General features: G+C 37.1%; 1 protein-coding gene across 3 annotated transcripts in view; it reads right to left on the reverse strand.

The window, feature by feature from the left end:
• Nucleotides 1–16,243, reverse strand: part of DMD (dystrophin) — a 2,676,723-nt gene that overhangs the window by 686,803 nt on the left and 1,973,677 nt on the right. For all 3 annotated transcript variants that reach the window (XM_058291720.2, XM_023592525.3, XM_058291721.2), the window contains one exon: nt 6,043–6,275. In XM_058291720.2, the coding sequence (XP_058147703.1) occupies nt 6,043–6,275 (233 nt within the window). The remainder of the gene's footprint in view (nt 1–6,042; nt 6,276–16,243) is intronic.

Raw genomic sequence — 16,243 nt, forward strand, 5'->3', positions numbered from 1 at the left:
GTCCCACAACCTATCCTATATATTCTAGCTCAAGTAGAGTAGGTGTTTGTTATTTATTGGCTGTTCAGCATCTTTTCCCTCTTTTTATCATTGCAGACCCTAATTTCTTTGGAGGGGGTATTACCTCTTCTTGCAAGAAACTTTTGGAAGAGAGGGTTATAAACCAATGTTATCTGTTCTCCTCTAGCAAAAGAATGGGCATGTTACCCAAGGAAGGACAACTGGACTCTATCTTCCAGGAATTTAAATTTTGAGCAGTTATTATACACAGGATGGAAGAAAGAGAGAGAGTATCACAGAGAACTGAGTAGTTCCTGCTAATCAATGCCCAGGCATGCTCAAATTTCCCTTCTTTTTCTAAGTCTTGTTCCATAGCCTTGGTGTACTTGAACTTCTCTAAATTAATTTTGGACCTATATGTTAAGACTACCTCTTTGAAGGGACATTGAATTAGTAGCCCTTTCAGAAAAAGAAAAATGTATTTTAGGCAATCTGAAGCCTACTGAGCAAGTCAAAGGTTTTCCTAAAGGCTAGGTTCACTAACCATCACAAGGGAGTGTGGACTTTCTCTCCCAATCTAATATCAAGTGACTTCTACAAGTGGTCCTAATGTCAAGGGCAGAATAGGGTACCTATGTAGAAATATATTATTTTCATATATCATCATGTGAAGTACAGTGTGCATGAAACTAAGGCCATGAATGGGAAGATTCCTACTGAGTTCACTGTAGAATCTAATATCAATTACTAACATTTATTGAATACTTGCAGTGAACCAGGGAAGGTGGGGAGCATTTATCATACACTACCTAATTTAATCTTCATGACAACTCAGATGGCAGATACTATCATTGTCCATATTTTACTAATAAAATCAAGCTCAGGGAGGTGGATCTAAGCTGTGAACTCAGACAGTCTAACTCTAAAGCTCTTGCTTTAAATATTATAACATACTGCCTCCTTTGCTGCATGATAGTTCGGGAGAAACTGGTATAACTCAAGGTGATACTGCAAAAGAATGTACTTCTTGTTTCTATAAGTATAAGCACAGCCCAATTTAAAAACGCTCAGTACAGTGTCTGACATAGAATATAAATATATTATATATATATATATTCTACATATATTCATTTACACACACACAAGCATATCCTGGGAATATTGTGAATTTGATTTCAGACCACCACAATAAAGTGAATATAGCAAAAAAGTGAGACACACACACATTTTGGTATCCCAGTGCATATGAATGTTTACACTATATGGTAGTCTATTAAGTGTGCAATAGCACTATGTCTAAAAAAATGTACATACCTTAATTAAAAATATTTTCTTACTATTAATAAAAAATGCTAACTGTACCCTGAGCCTTCAGTCAGTCATGATCTTTTTGCTGCTAGAGGGTCTTGCCTTCATACTGATGGCTGCTGACTGCCCAGGGTGGTGGTGCTGAAGGTTGAGGTGGCTGTGGCTAATTCTTAAAATAAGACAACAATGAAGTTCGCACATTGACTCTTCGTTTCATGAAAGATTTCTCTGTAGCATACAATGAAGTTTGATAGCATTTTACTCACAGAACTTCTTTCAAAATTAGAGTCAATTCTCTCAAGCTCTGCTGCTGCTTTATCTACTACTTTTATGTAATAAATAACAACATTCTTTGTTGTTCTTTCACTGATGCTCACAGTATCTTCACCAAGAGTAAATTTCATCTCAAGAAACCACTTTCTTTGCTCATTCATAACAAGCTACTCCTATATGTTAAAGTTTCATCATGAGATTGCAGCAGTTCACTCACATCTTCAGGCTACTCTTATAATTCTATCCCTCTTGTTATTTCCACCACATCTGCAGTTCTTTTCCTGAACACAAACCTCTCCAAGTCATCCAGGAGAGTTGGAATCAACTTCTTCTAAACTCTTCTTAATGTTGCTATTTTGCCCTCCTCCCATGAACACAAACGCTCTTAATGGCATCTTGGAATAGTGAATCTTTTCCAAGTTTTTAATTTACTCTGCCCAGCTCCATCAGAGGAATCACTGACAGCTATAGTTTTAGGAAATGTATTTCTTAAATAATAAGACTTGAAAGTCAAAATGACTCCTTGATCCATGGGTAACAGAATGGATGTATTAGCAAGCATGAAAACAATATTTATCTCATTGTATATCTCCATCCAAGCTCTTGGGTGACCAAGAGTAGTAGTATTTAGAAAGGAATCTTTTGTCTGAGTATTATCTCTCAACAGTGGGTATAAAATAGTCCATTAACCATATTGTAACCAGATGTAAGGTCATCCAGGCTTTGTTGTTACATTTATAGAGCAAACACTAAGTAGATTTAGCATGATTCTTAAGGGCCCTAGGAGTTTTGGAATGGTAAGTGAGCATTAGCTTCAACCTCAAGTCACCAGCTGCATTAACCTCTATCAAGAGGCTGTTTTGTCTACATTGAAAATCCTGTGTTTAGTGTAGTCAACTTTATCAATGATCTTAGCTAGATCTTCTGGATAACTTTTTGCAGCTTCTACATCAGCACTTGCTGCTTCAACCTTGCACTTTCATGTTATGGAGAAGGCTTCTTTCCTTAAACCTCATGAACCAGTCTCTGCTAGCTTCAAACTTTCTTCTGTAGTTTCCTCACCTCTCTCAGCCTTCACGAAATTGAAGAGAGTTAGGGCCCTGTCTGGATTAGGTTTTGGATTAAGGGGATGTTGCAGCTGGTTTGATGTATCCAGACCACTAAAACTTTCTCCATATCAGCAATAAGGCTTTCTTATCACTAGTGTATTCACTAGAGTAGCACTTTTAATTTACTTCAAGAACTTTTCCTTTGCATTAACAACTTGGCTAACTGTTTTGAGCAAGTAGCCTGGCTTTCAGCCTGTCTTGGCTTTAGTAATACCTTCTTAACTAAGCTTAAACATTTCTAACTTTTGAGTTAAAGCAGGGGTTCTTAACCAGGCGTCCACAGATCCCCAAGGGGTCTGTGGAAAGTTTTCAGGGGGTCCAGGAGTCTGAATATTCTCTGAACTTCAACTGAAATCTAGCATTTCCTTCATTTGTGAATGTATGCAATAAATAAGTTACAGCAGTATTCATTTCACCTGAGTGGCAAAGGGGTCCATGGAACAAAAAAGGTTAAGAACCCATGATTTAAAGTGAGAGACACGCAATTCTTCCTTTCACTTGAACACTTAAGAGACCAGTGTAGGGTTATTAATTGACCTAATTTTAATATTGTTGAGTCACAGGGAATAGGGAGACTTAAGGAGAGAGAAAGATGGGAATGGCTGGTGCATGGAGCACTCAGAACACACACCACATTATTAAGTTCATTGTCTTATATGGGCACAGTTCACAGAGCCCCCAAACAATTACAATAGTAACATCAAAAGAACACTGATCATAGATCACCATAACAGATATAATAATAATGAAAAAGTTTGAAATATTGAGAGAATCACTAAAACGTGGCAGAAATGCAAAGTGAGCAAAGGCTATTGCAAAAATATTGCCAATAGAATTGCTTGAAGCAGAGTTGCCTCAAACTTTCAATCTGTAAAAATCCCAGTATCTGAGAAGCACTATAAAATGAAGCACAATAAAACATGATATGCTTGTACATGTGTGTGTACTGTTAAACGAATTGGCAAGAGACTGGAGGCAACCTGTTTGTATATGTCTAAAGCAAAGGCCAACTTTTTGTACATGTTGAAATCACCCGCACATATCTGAGACTCTCCGACCTTGCATAACTGTTAGAACCTTCTGATAGTCTTTGAACATACGTCTTGATTTCCCTGAAACCAGGACTTTCTTTCTTTCTTTCTTTCTTTCTTTTTTTTTTTGGTAGCATTCCATTCCCTTATGAGGTTTGCTTTCCTTACTCATTTTTTTGTTTGTTTGTCTTTTTGGTTTTTTTGCTTAATCAATCAATTTTTTGTTTGTTACTTCACTGTATTTACTATATAAGCTGCCTCTTTCTCAAGGAAAAATGGAGCACTTCTGTCTAGGCATAGAGCATTCCCCAATTTGCAAATTGTCTCCTTTTGATAAATAAATGATCTCTCTTTTCTAAAGCCTTAACATTTTTCTTTTATTTGACAGTATGTGTGTTTGTGTGTGTATACACAGACACGTATACATATATCTCTAAATTGTAACTACAGATACAGTTATTACTGGTAGGAAACATATATAATGAGTAAGAACACTGGCTCAGGAATCAAACAGACTTGGATTTTAAATCCTTACTCTACTATTTACTAGAGATGTGAGCCCAATGGCTTTTTCTGAAATAATGTGGTTATTATACTTCTTATAAAGAAGTAGAACTAATTATGTTTTCTTTATATCCATGATTTTATATGCATAATAGTTACATAATTATCTATACACACACATATCCATTGTCGACAGTTTGATACTATTTATGAACTGCCAAAAAGATAAGGATTTTATTTGTAAACTGGTCTGTTCCTCTTGGCATGATCCCCTTTGATTGTTTTAGCTTCAGCTGACATGTCTCTGATTAAATTATGTTAAGATTAGGGCTTTGATTTGACCATGTCAGTAGGGTGGAACTCAGGGTTGAGTCCCCACCCCCTTGGTAGGCTATATAAATGGACACTCACTCAAAAAAGATACATGGAAGAAGACATGAAAGAGGAGAGAACTTGTTCATTTCAGTCCCGCCATGTGACAGAAAGGAGAAATCTCAAACAGTTAAAACCCTGGGAAGAGAGACATGTTCTATGCCATTCTGTAGCTGAGAAAGAGGAAGGCTGAACACTCGCAGAGATCAGCAGCCATTTTGCTTCAACACATGGCAGCTGAATTTGGTGAGAATATACTTCTTATGGTACTTTGAGTTGGACTCTTTTGGGCCTTGTAACTGTAAGCTTCTACTCCAAATAAATACCCTTTATAAAAGCCAACAGATTTCTGGTACTTTGCATCAGCACCCCTTTGGCTGAATAATACACCCATCATTATATGGTGAACGTTGTATATGTGAAAGTGTTTTCGTGGTACCCTGAACCCAGAAGAGGAGGACCAAGATTCAAAGACTCATGTAATTTGCAAATGACAAAGAAAAGTCTCCAAATTTAAATTTAAATGCAGATTATTATTAACTACCAGATTATTTTTATTCCTACTAATTTTCTGAAGTTCATTTTAAAATGAAATTCCCCTTATTCTTCCTGCCTTGCTTCTTTATTTCCCAAAGGCAGTTCTGTAACACCTCTATGCTTTCAGTATGATTTACTATTCCTTTAGAAAACACTTGAAAGCTTTCACAAGTGAAATAACTCCTTTTCTTACATATTGGGAAGCACAAATGATATACAATATATTTGTTCTATCTAGGTAAACCATATTTATATCAACATAATCTTACATTTCTAGTTGATGTATTAATTTTGCAAAATGCATTCCAAGGGGGCAGAGGATTGCAATTTTTGAATAAAAACATTTTTATTTTGAAGATGGTATTGCATAAATGTCAATATAAAGACCCAGGATATTTAAAAATATATTTTATTATTTTTAATTTATAATTAACTTTCAATTACCCTTATCACTGAAGGAAGAAAATTGTCATAGACATCTTAAAGAGTGGATAATAACCAATTCCTATATTATATTTTTTATTCCATAATATGTTATGGCTGCATACTGTCAAAACAAACATTTTAAATGCAAATAACGCAACTGAGCTATTTATTTGGTATTAAATAGACTTTTAAGAACTATCAGTTGTTTAGTGAATTTAATTAAGTCAACAATACTAGTAAGGTTTATTTTTTATTCGTTTTCATTTTTCTTGTTAACTTTACACAGCTGCTACAGATCATTGCATTAATTTGTACCCTTGATCATTCTTTGGCTGAAAGGAGCAGCAAGACTAGTGTATTTGCTGACAGAGAAAATCTGCCTAAAATCCGGTGGGAAATGTTCCTGGAGAGTGGACTGGCCGGTGGAAAATCTACACATTTAAAGAATAACCTCTTTCAGCGTGTATCTTTCTCCCCCATACCTTCTGTTTGATGATCATCTCATTGATGTCTTCAAGATCACCCACCATCACCCTTTGTGATTTTATAACTCGATCAAGCAGAGAAAGCCAGTTGGTAAGTTCTGTCCAAGCCCGGTTGAAATCTGCCAGAGCAGGTACCTCCAAGAGCAGGGAAGATGGCATTTCTGGTTTAGATATGGCAGTTTCCTTGGTAACCACAGGTTGTGTCACCAGAGTAACAGTCTGACTAGGAGCTAAAATATTTTTTTGTAAAAAGGAGAAAGAGAAAAAAAGATAAATTAGGAACATGAGTTAAGCCAGATTCAATAACAATAAATCAAGTTTAATTGAAGGGCAACAATTTGAGCCAATGTATTACTTATGTCATTATATGTTTTTTCCCTAATAATATGAATACTTTAGATGGTAACATGTGATAAGAAAATTCCAAGACTCAACTTTTTCATTAATACACATTAAATAATTGTTCAAATGTGATTTTGCTTGTTTCCACACCTGGACAATTAATGTAAGAATCCTTCTCAAAAAACAATTAAATATATTGTGGGATTGGTGAAAAAACAAAAACAAATAGACATTGTCAGATGAATAAATTTTACTATTTTTTTATTCATTCAAGGAAGAAAAAAGGCAAAAGTAAAAAAAGGAAAACATTTTATGTCTGAATTATGATTTCCTTGAATAATAAGTAAATTACTTTGGAGGTGGACCATAGGGAAATCAAAGCCAATAAAATGTTCTTGTTTTAGCTATGTATTTGATACTGGGAGCAGTTTGTCATTTTTTTTTTCAGATTGGTAATAAAGAGGCTAGCAGTGAAGAAAAACCAAGCTACATTATTTTTGGAAAATCAGAACTAATACAGTTTTTCTTTTTGCACATGAAACATTGCTCTAAGATCATTAATAAATACCTAGTAACTGAGTATTAAGTTAATATTAATAGTGTTGAACACTATAGTGCAATATAGCAAATGATAATGGTTAAGAGCTGGAATCTGGGAGTATAAACACTTGGGAGAGAATCCCTGTCTCTGACTTTGGAACTCTGTGGCTTTGGTTAAGTAACTTAACTTCTCTAAGCTCCAGTTTTTCTCCCCAGTAAAGGAGTAATAATAATAGGGAAGTGGGAGGGGCAATTGTGTGGATTAAACGACTAATAACAAGAAATGAACATAGAACAGTGGCAGAAACACAATAAAATAATATTATCATAATAATATCACCTGACACTAGTATGTAATCAATAATGTTAGGTACAACTATTATTGTACAATAAAAATGTTTCTACACACGTGGTAAATAAGAAATACACTGATGAACAAAAATAGTGAAAAGTTGGGTATAAGGGCTGGAAAAGTTAAAACATTTGGAGGAAACACAGTCAGATGTCTACATGTGGACCTATATTTACTGAAGGGGGCTAAGCATGCTGGTGTGAATTGGCACTAAACACTAACAAACTACTGGGTTATCAGAGGTGAGTGATGAGAGGAAAGGAATGCCTCATCTAGTTTATAGTCAATGGCCTGAGGATATAGGCAAAATGGCCTAATATATCCAGGGGACCAGTGGCAACCCTGTATTTGACTATGTAGTTCAGACTGAAAGCTTTCTGGGGAAGCTGCAAAAGTCAATACCTCAATGGGAGACCTGAGAGAGGCATGGACAAGAAAAGAACTGTTCTAAGAAAGTGAGGAAAATGTGCCACATTGGATTTCCATTCTGAGGTGGCCATAAGTTACTTTTCAGGGTTGTTTTACTTTATATGCTTTTAAGGTTGTCTTCTTAATAGAGGAGAAGATGAGAGGATGGAGAATGGCTTTTACCTCAAACTTTTAAGAGACAAACAGTTCCCACAGGTAGAAAAAATAATCTTGAACAAGACAAAGAAATGAAAATGTGTTTGAGTTATTAAATAGAATAAAAAACGATGTCAAAAAGTAATGACTGAAAGACAATACTGAGGAAATAAGGAATAAATTTCCTTTCTTGAAGTTATTTTACTAATCTGAGATTCTTTCTAGAAAGAATGAAACATAATCTTAAGCAGAAATAGCATCCTGTGATCCACCGATCCAAGATCCAGCAGGAGGAAGCATAGAAGCCAATAAGATCTGGAAATCTTAAAAGGGATTCCAGAAGAAGAGTTGAATCACTAGGGAAGATGCATGGACAAGGATAAAAAGACTGAAATTAGAACATCACTATAGGAGCTAACTGAAGAATGTCTGGCTGACTGAAAAACATGGACAAATTATTCTTAAAATTGATACACAAAGGACACTAAAGCAACATACAGTAGTTTGGGAGGACTTCAAGTTCTGAGAAGTGTCAGAAAATGTGTGTATTTAACTTGACTTATTGAAGATTTGACTCTCAAGAGAGAGCAGGAATAGTGCATTTTTTTCCTTTTGGACTTGCTTCTGACCAGCAAAGAACTACTTAATGAAGTGGAAATGATCATGTCACTTTAAATCTCAATATAGTGAAGGATGAGAGTACAAAAAATTCTCAAACTTGGCAATGAATAGACCACTGTTTTCTGGAAAGCACATTTGAAAAAAAATAACTCAAGACAATTAAGAATTACAAACAAATAACATTGGAATAACGTAATAAAATTCTCCAAGTAATCCAATGAGGAAAAAGGAAGTATAAAAACAGCAACAACAAAAGACAGTCAGCTCCCGGAGGTTAGCCTCCCTGGTGCCGAGGGATTACTACCAATTACCAGCTGGTGATGCAACTAAAAAAGGCCTTGAATAAAAGGGGTAAATGGGTAAAGACAAATGATTTTATATGGCTAAGTGATTTCAAAATGAGTCGGGAGGTCATTAGAGGGGTCATGTTTATGCACATCTCATCAGGATCCCAGAGACAGCCAAAGTAGATACAACCCCAGGTACTGGTGCTTCTGAGGGCTAAGGAGCACACAGGTCCTATGGTCATGGAAGATGGCTCTGGAGTTCAGTGCCCTGTCAGTGGGCCCTACTTTGAAATTTGTGCTCCTGAGTGTGATGGAGTTGGACTCAGATGTGACCTTTCTACACATGCCTCTTTTGTCACTTTTACTGAACCTGTGGTTGGCCCTGGGGTTGGTGTATACTCAGGAGACTTGAATCTCTGGACTGTCCATGTGTCAGCTGGGCCCTGAGCCTCAGCAGAATTGCAACTCCTACTCTCTGATTCGTTGTATTTACTCAGGTCAGCTAACAGGGAAGTGAATATTGTCAACCACCACACCAGGGAACTGAGAGTGCCTACAACTGCAAGCAGGAGAATTGCATCCATCATCCATGTGGGATCTAAGTCTCTTCTCAATTTAGAAGTGGAGTGGACATCACAAAGCCAGGGTCCACAGGATGGTGGAATAAAATATGGATTAGAGTGGACTTACTGGTATTCAACTATAGAACTATTGTGACTCTAGCAATGGAAGAAATTGTATCACTGATGGTGAGACAGTGGCCATGGCAGTTGCTGAGGGCAGGGAGAAGGAAGAAGAGGTGTGATGTGGGAGCATTTTCTGGACTTGAAGTTGTCCTAAATGATATTGCAGGGACAGATGCTGGACATTGCATATCCTGCCATAACCCACTGAATGGACAGGGGGAGAGTGTAAACTACAATCCATGCAGTGCTGCAGTGCTCCAAAATGTATTTACCAAACGCAATGAATATGACACAATGATGAAAGAGGTTGTTATGTTGGAGGAGTGGGGTCATGAAAAAATAGAGAGAAAAAAATAAAATAAAATGTATTTGGAAATTAAACAAAAAACAAATGCAATGAATGTGCCAACATGATGAAAGAGGCTATTGATGTGGGAGGAGTGGGGCGTGTGTGTGTGTGTTGGGGGTATATGGGAACCTCTTACATATTTTAATGTAACTTTTTTTTGTGATCTGTCTCTTTTCTTAAAAAAAGACAATTAAAAATAAATAAAAAAAGAGTCAGCTGAAGCGGAATCAGAGGTGGGCCAAGAGTGGGATGATTCAGCCATCTTTAATAAAACAAAAGTAAAGAAAACAAATAGGAAAAAAATGTACCAGGCATGAGTACATTATCTGGTTTGTAGACCAGCTGGACTGGTCGTTCCAGTTGCTCTTCCAGCCTTCACCATCTGAATTGTATTGGTCTTACTCACTGCTCTATCCTCAGCACCTAGCACAGGTCCTCAAATACAGTAGGTGCTCAATTGATGTCTGCTGAACAAATGAACAAAACTAAATTAAAAAGTACCTGTGCTTTAGCAAACATAGAGGCCTTCAACCCACAGTGAATGTTAAATAACACCAATCTATAAGAATGGTTTTTGGGATGCTAGAATACAAAACTATGCTGAGGCTCTTGGTATGAGGTGATTTTATCTATTTTCAGAGCAAGAAAATAATGGAAGGAGAGCCACTGCTTCAGAGAGTCAATGCAAGGTCAAACAATAAAGAGAAAAACGTAGAATCAGTCAATTCCTCTTTTATATTCCATATTTCTACGGGGAGGGGAGCAGAAAAGATTCCTGGATTAAGTGCAGAGTGCAAAATAGTTAGAGTGGACTATCTGGGCCAAATTGTTTACTTTCCTTCTGCCATTTCTTAGTTGTATAATCTTAGGCAGATTACTTAAACTCTCCGAAATCTCCATTTACTCCTGCATAAAATGGGGATTTTAACAGTACTTCCCACACAGACAGTTGGCCTTACCATTTCTTAGATATACAACCTTGGACAAATCACCTAATCTGAGATTATGAGCACCTTGGGGTAAGGAATTATATCATGATTGTTAAACTGAATTTATCTGAACCTCAGGCTTTTCACTGGCACAATGGGGGAAACTACCAATCTCATGAAATTGTTCTAATGATTTTATGAAATTATATATGTAAGTTACCCACTAGAGTTTTCTGATAGTTAAGCACACTGTGTGTGCGTGTGTGTGTGTTTTTTTTCTCCTTTTTCCTTTCCTACTCAAACAATATAGCTTCTCACTTTCTACATTAGCATGGCATTCTAGGTTCTGTACACTCTGAACAAGACTTCAAATCGCAGCCTAGCCTCCAACCATTCTTGCTGTTCTCTATTCAGCATTTCCCAATTAGCATAGGCTCTTGCACATGTCTATGTCTCTCTACATGCTCTATGTACTTCTTGAAAATTCTTCTCTCCCTTTTCCAGACAAAATCACATTTTCTCTTCAAATATCAACCCTAGATGTCCGTGTTATGGAGGGTCCAGGATAAGTATAGAACTAAAAGTCATCATGAGTTATAGAACCACACCATTCTCTTGCGTCCTAAAATTGTAGTCTTTAACATTTTCTTTATCTCTAGGAAGAACAAAATCGTATACTATTATTAGAATCATTATTAGGTGAGGGCTTTTTGGTTTTTGTTTTGTTTTTTCTTTTGTATGAGGGGAGAGAGTAGCTGATAGAAATTTAGAACAGACTGCTGAAATTCATAACTTTGGGACTCCAGAAATAAGAGAAAAGTCCTATAACATAAAGTAGGAAGAAAGTAATCTCCATCTACTTCACACTTTTTATTAGGGTCAATTTGGGTAGAATGATACTATTTGAGATAGTTTAGTTTTCCCAAAAAGATTTGCCTCTAACTCCACCCATGCGATGCACATTTTATTCTTTCTTATTTGTTTTGTTCTTAGCAAAATATTCTGGAGGAGAAGTTTTGAAGTCCTAAGGGCATTTATCTTATTATATATAACCTATAGACTTACACTGCATTTTAGGATGCCTTTACTTTTATTTATTTTTTTAGAAAATAAAGTTCTTTCTTTCATGCTGTCTCATACTACCAGCTAGAAAAGTAAATCGCCTCGTTAGGTAAAGTGTGGCCTGGTCAGATTTGTAGAGGGTGGCACAGTCTGGAAAACAGAATCTCTAAGGGTCACGTGAGGTTACATATACCATTCCAGAGTAGTTCCTGTTAATTTGATACTTTGGAAGATAGGTAGTGGATTGCTTGAGAGTGTCCAAACCCATGCAGCTTAAGATGCTACCAACTATAAAGCACACACAATAACAAGTTCTGTGATGGGGCTTGAGGTTCTCCTAAGTAGCATGGGAAATGGCTTCCTGGCCAGCCTCATTTAATCCCTCCACAGTCTGATCTGCTTGCCTGGAAGTCCACCTTTTGATGGAGGAATAGATTATGGATTAGAGTGGACTTACTGGTGTTCCGCTGGGCAACTATTGTGATTAGTAAGGGAAGAAATTGTAGTAGTGATATGGAGAGGGTGGCCATGGTGGCTGCTGATGGTAGGGAGACGGAAGAAGAGATATGGCATGGGGGCATTTTCAGGATTTGGAGTTGTCCTGGGTGGTGCTGCAGGGATGGATGCTGGACGTTGTGTGTCCTGCTGTGGCCCACTGGGTGGACTGGGGGAGAGTGTGGACTACAATGTGGACCACTGTCCATGTGTTGCAGTGGTGCTCCAGAATGTGTTTGCCAGGTGCAGTGGATGTGCCGCGATGATGGAAGAGGTTGTTGATGTGGGAGGGATGGGGTAGGTGGGGTGGGGGGTATATGGGGACCTCATATCTTTTGAATGTAACATTTAAAAGAAAATAAAGAAGAAAAAAATAATAAAACATACTACAAAGCTAAAAAAAAAAGATGATTTTGGAGGTCATGGGGACCTGGCCCTGGGGAATTGCCGCTTGAGATCCCCAGCCTCTGTAACCTTAATGGGCAGCACCTCACAGTGGACATCAAGGGTATTCTTCTTAAGTCCTTTGGAGGCAGTGTCTCTCCCTGCACAGACTCCTGAAGGAAAACAGTCCATGTGGTGTCACGTTATTAACTGTCCCTCCAGCAACAGATGCTCAGGTCTTTTCTGCTCAATTACTTCATGCCAGAACCACACGTATTACAGTTAAACCGAACACACACACATACATAAACATATATAAAGACTACACACATACACACAAATACATATATACACATGCCTAGTCTACTGATGGTTGTCGCATAATGCTTCTCTCATGCATTCGTTAGAAAATTTAAACAGCTCTCCCAAGAACAGTTTTTCCTTCAATAGCTAAGCAGACAGAAAATCAAGCTCAAAATTGCGGAAAGGAATTGGGTTTGCAAACCGGAATAGTAGCATGAATAACAGTAGGTGTAACGTACTATTGCAAATGACAGCTTTGTTCTGAGTATTTTGTTAATTAAAAGGTGTTGGCTTTCAGAGGGAACTCTTATTTTTTCAAAAGTGTTTGAAGAACATTTCTCTAGTCTAAAAATGTAATTGGTTTCAGGAGTACATGATTAGTCAGACTAACAGCTTTACTTAGAGCTTTAAAGAAGCTACTAAATCTTTTTAAAAACACACATAATGTGTTTGGCATACATCCTTTGAAGTATTCACACGTGGTTTTTCTGTAATTCACAGGTCTCCATTGGTTGATAAAAATCAAGAAGCACATATTCTATTTCTGGGTTTGTTGTGTGAAGGTTGGTAACTTTTTTGTTTCAGTTTATATCTCTGAAAAATCAGTCAACTAACTAAAGGATACATTATCAGATTTACACTAGCAATTACATGATGAAATATCTAAAAAATGACTTTCGATATTCCCTTCCCAATCACAATTCCATGTCAGGAGAAGACAGCAATGATATGTCTGATCAAATTGAATTATTGTTTAATATTGTGGTTTAAAGGAAAAATTGTTTAGCTACTCTCATCTTACTAATAAAGTAACTGTTCTCCACGTAAGCAACATTGGGGAATATTTTCTTTTTGACTATTTGAAAGGATGACATGTGGTTTAACACGATAAATAAGAGTTATAGAGTACTTTGTAGCAAAATTAGAAATTATGCATGGACTCCAAGAAAGGAAAATCTATTCCATGTAAGCAAGGAAGATCCTCACTGCTTCCCTCTAAATATTTGTACTCTGTAAGTACAAATTGAAAAACTTAGAAACAAATGCTATGAACACTCTATAAGTACAAGTTGGAAAACTTAGAAATAAATGCTATGAACACATAAACCTTTAGGTTTATATGTATTCTTTCCCATTACTCTAAAGAGGAAATAAAATCTATGATTCCAGTATCACCAAGTATTCATATTTTAGCACAATAAGGGCATGTGCTACACATATACATGACTTAGAGAAGTAGAATTCAAGAATTCATGACAACCAATTGTTTTATTTATTTATTTATTTATTTATTTATTTATTTATTTATTTATTTCTCTCCCCTTCCCCCTGCTCCCCCTCCTGCCCTGGTTGTCTGTTCTCTGTGTCTATTTGCTGCGTCTTCTTTGTCTGCTTCCATTGTTGTCAGTGGTAAGGGGAACCTGTGTTTCTTTTTGTTGTGTCATCTTGTTGTGTCAGCTCTGCATGTGTGCGGCGCCACTCCCGGGCAGGCTGAACTTTCTTTCGCACTGGGTGGCTCTCCTTATGGGGTGCACTCCTTGCACATGGGGCTCCCCTACATGGGGGACACCCCTGTGTGGCAGGGCACTCCTTGCATGCATCAGCACTGCGCATGGGCCAGCTCCACATGGGTCAAGGAGGCCCGAAGTTTGAACTGCGGATCTCCCATGTGGTAGACGGACGCCCTAACCACTGGACCAAGTCCGCTTCCCGATAACCAATTGTTTTTATATATTTTTGAAGGAACAAAAGGTGTGGGAGCCATGGACTTTTAAAGTTCAGTGACTATAGTTTCTCTCTTTTTTAATTGATTCTTTCCTGCTGCTGAGAATATAATCCAAATAAAAAATATTTCCTTCTACTCAGAAAGAAAAGATATTACCACCAACACTATCCTCACCACTACCATTTACTGAGTGATTTCTACATGTCAGGCAATGTTCTTCATAAACCCTGTTTCATATGCTCTTTATCAGAATATTATCATATCCATTTTACTAAAAGGTGAAGTAACTTGCTCTGGATTTCACATTAAGAATTGACAATCCCATGACAGTATGCTTAATCACTGCACCTATTTCTAAGAATGACCTGGTCATCAGATCTTTTCTACATGTCTTACTCAATATGGAAGAATTAATAATCACTCAAAAACACTGTTGACTCCAAGAGCTAGAGTTTACAAGTAAGGTCCCCACAAAATGCATCTAATAACCATTCTAATGTGGGAGAGAAGATTTCATAGTCATGAAAATATGGATGATAATAATCAAGTGCATCTGGCTTCCTCTTCCAAGATAAATATTATGCTTGAGGAACATCTCTAACCTGACTATATCCAAACATACATCCTTCTTTCACCAATGTGAGGACTGAAATAAGCTTTGTCTTCTAACTCTTAGTTCGCATCTTCTAAGTGCCCTTCTATGTATGACCTATATGATATGATTTCATCCTATATGCATTCAATATGAAATAGAGTTTCTCAATCTTGTCATTATTGACATTTCAATCGTGGGGGATTATCCTATGCACTATAGGATGCTAAACATTGTAGGATGTTAAGCAGCATTCCTGGACAGATACTCTTTCAGTTGTAATAAACATGTCTGCAGGCATTACCAAATATTCTCCTAGGGGGAAATCGCCCCTGGTTGCAAAGCACTGATGTCAAGGGTTTTCTGTTTATTTCTGATCTTTCTTTCTCTATTTCTCTACCTGTCCCTCTCTCTCTCTCATCTATATCTATCTATCTATCTATCTATCTATCTATCTATCTATCTATCTATCTATCTATCTATCTATCGATTGATCCATCTATCTTTTATATGCTTGTTTAGCACTTACACCTGACATTCTTTATGCATATCCAAGTTTGTGCTTTCTTCTACCTAAGAAGTATAAGTTAAGTGAAATTTTAAGTGCTACTCTTACCCACATGATTTTGGGCAGGTGCTGAAGAAATGGTAAACACCCCAAGCTATTGCTTATTGCCGCCAGGGAATACTGAAGAAGTCGCACAGTAAATGTCTTGGTGATAAAACAAGATAGCATCTAAGGTAGAGAATACATACTCAAAAATTCTTTTGCTTCCAGCATTTATATCCTTGCAATCAGATGTTCCAGTTCCTCCCACCAAGAACTTCAGATTATTTCTCCACTCCTTGAATATGGAATGGCCAACTTGATTTGTTTTGGCCAATGGATCATTAGCAAATGCAACACAAATGAGGCTTGAAAACTGCTTGGGTATTGGGCCGTACTTGGAAATTTCTACAGTTATA

The sequence above is a fragment of the Dasypus novemcinctus genome, chromosome X (assembly GCF_030445035.2).
Source record: "Dasypus novemcinctus isolate mDasNov1 chromosome X, mDasNov1.1.hap2, whole genome shotgun sequence".
In the NCBI taxonomy this organism is placed as follows: Eukaryota; Metazoa; Chordata; class Mammalia; order Cingulata; family Dasypodidae; genus Dasypus; species Dasypus novemcinctus.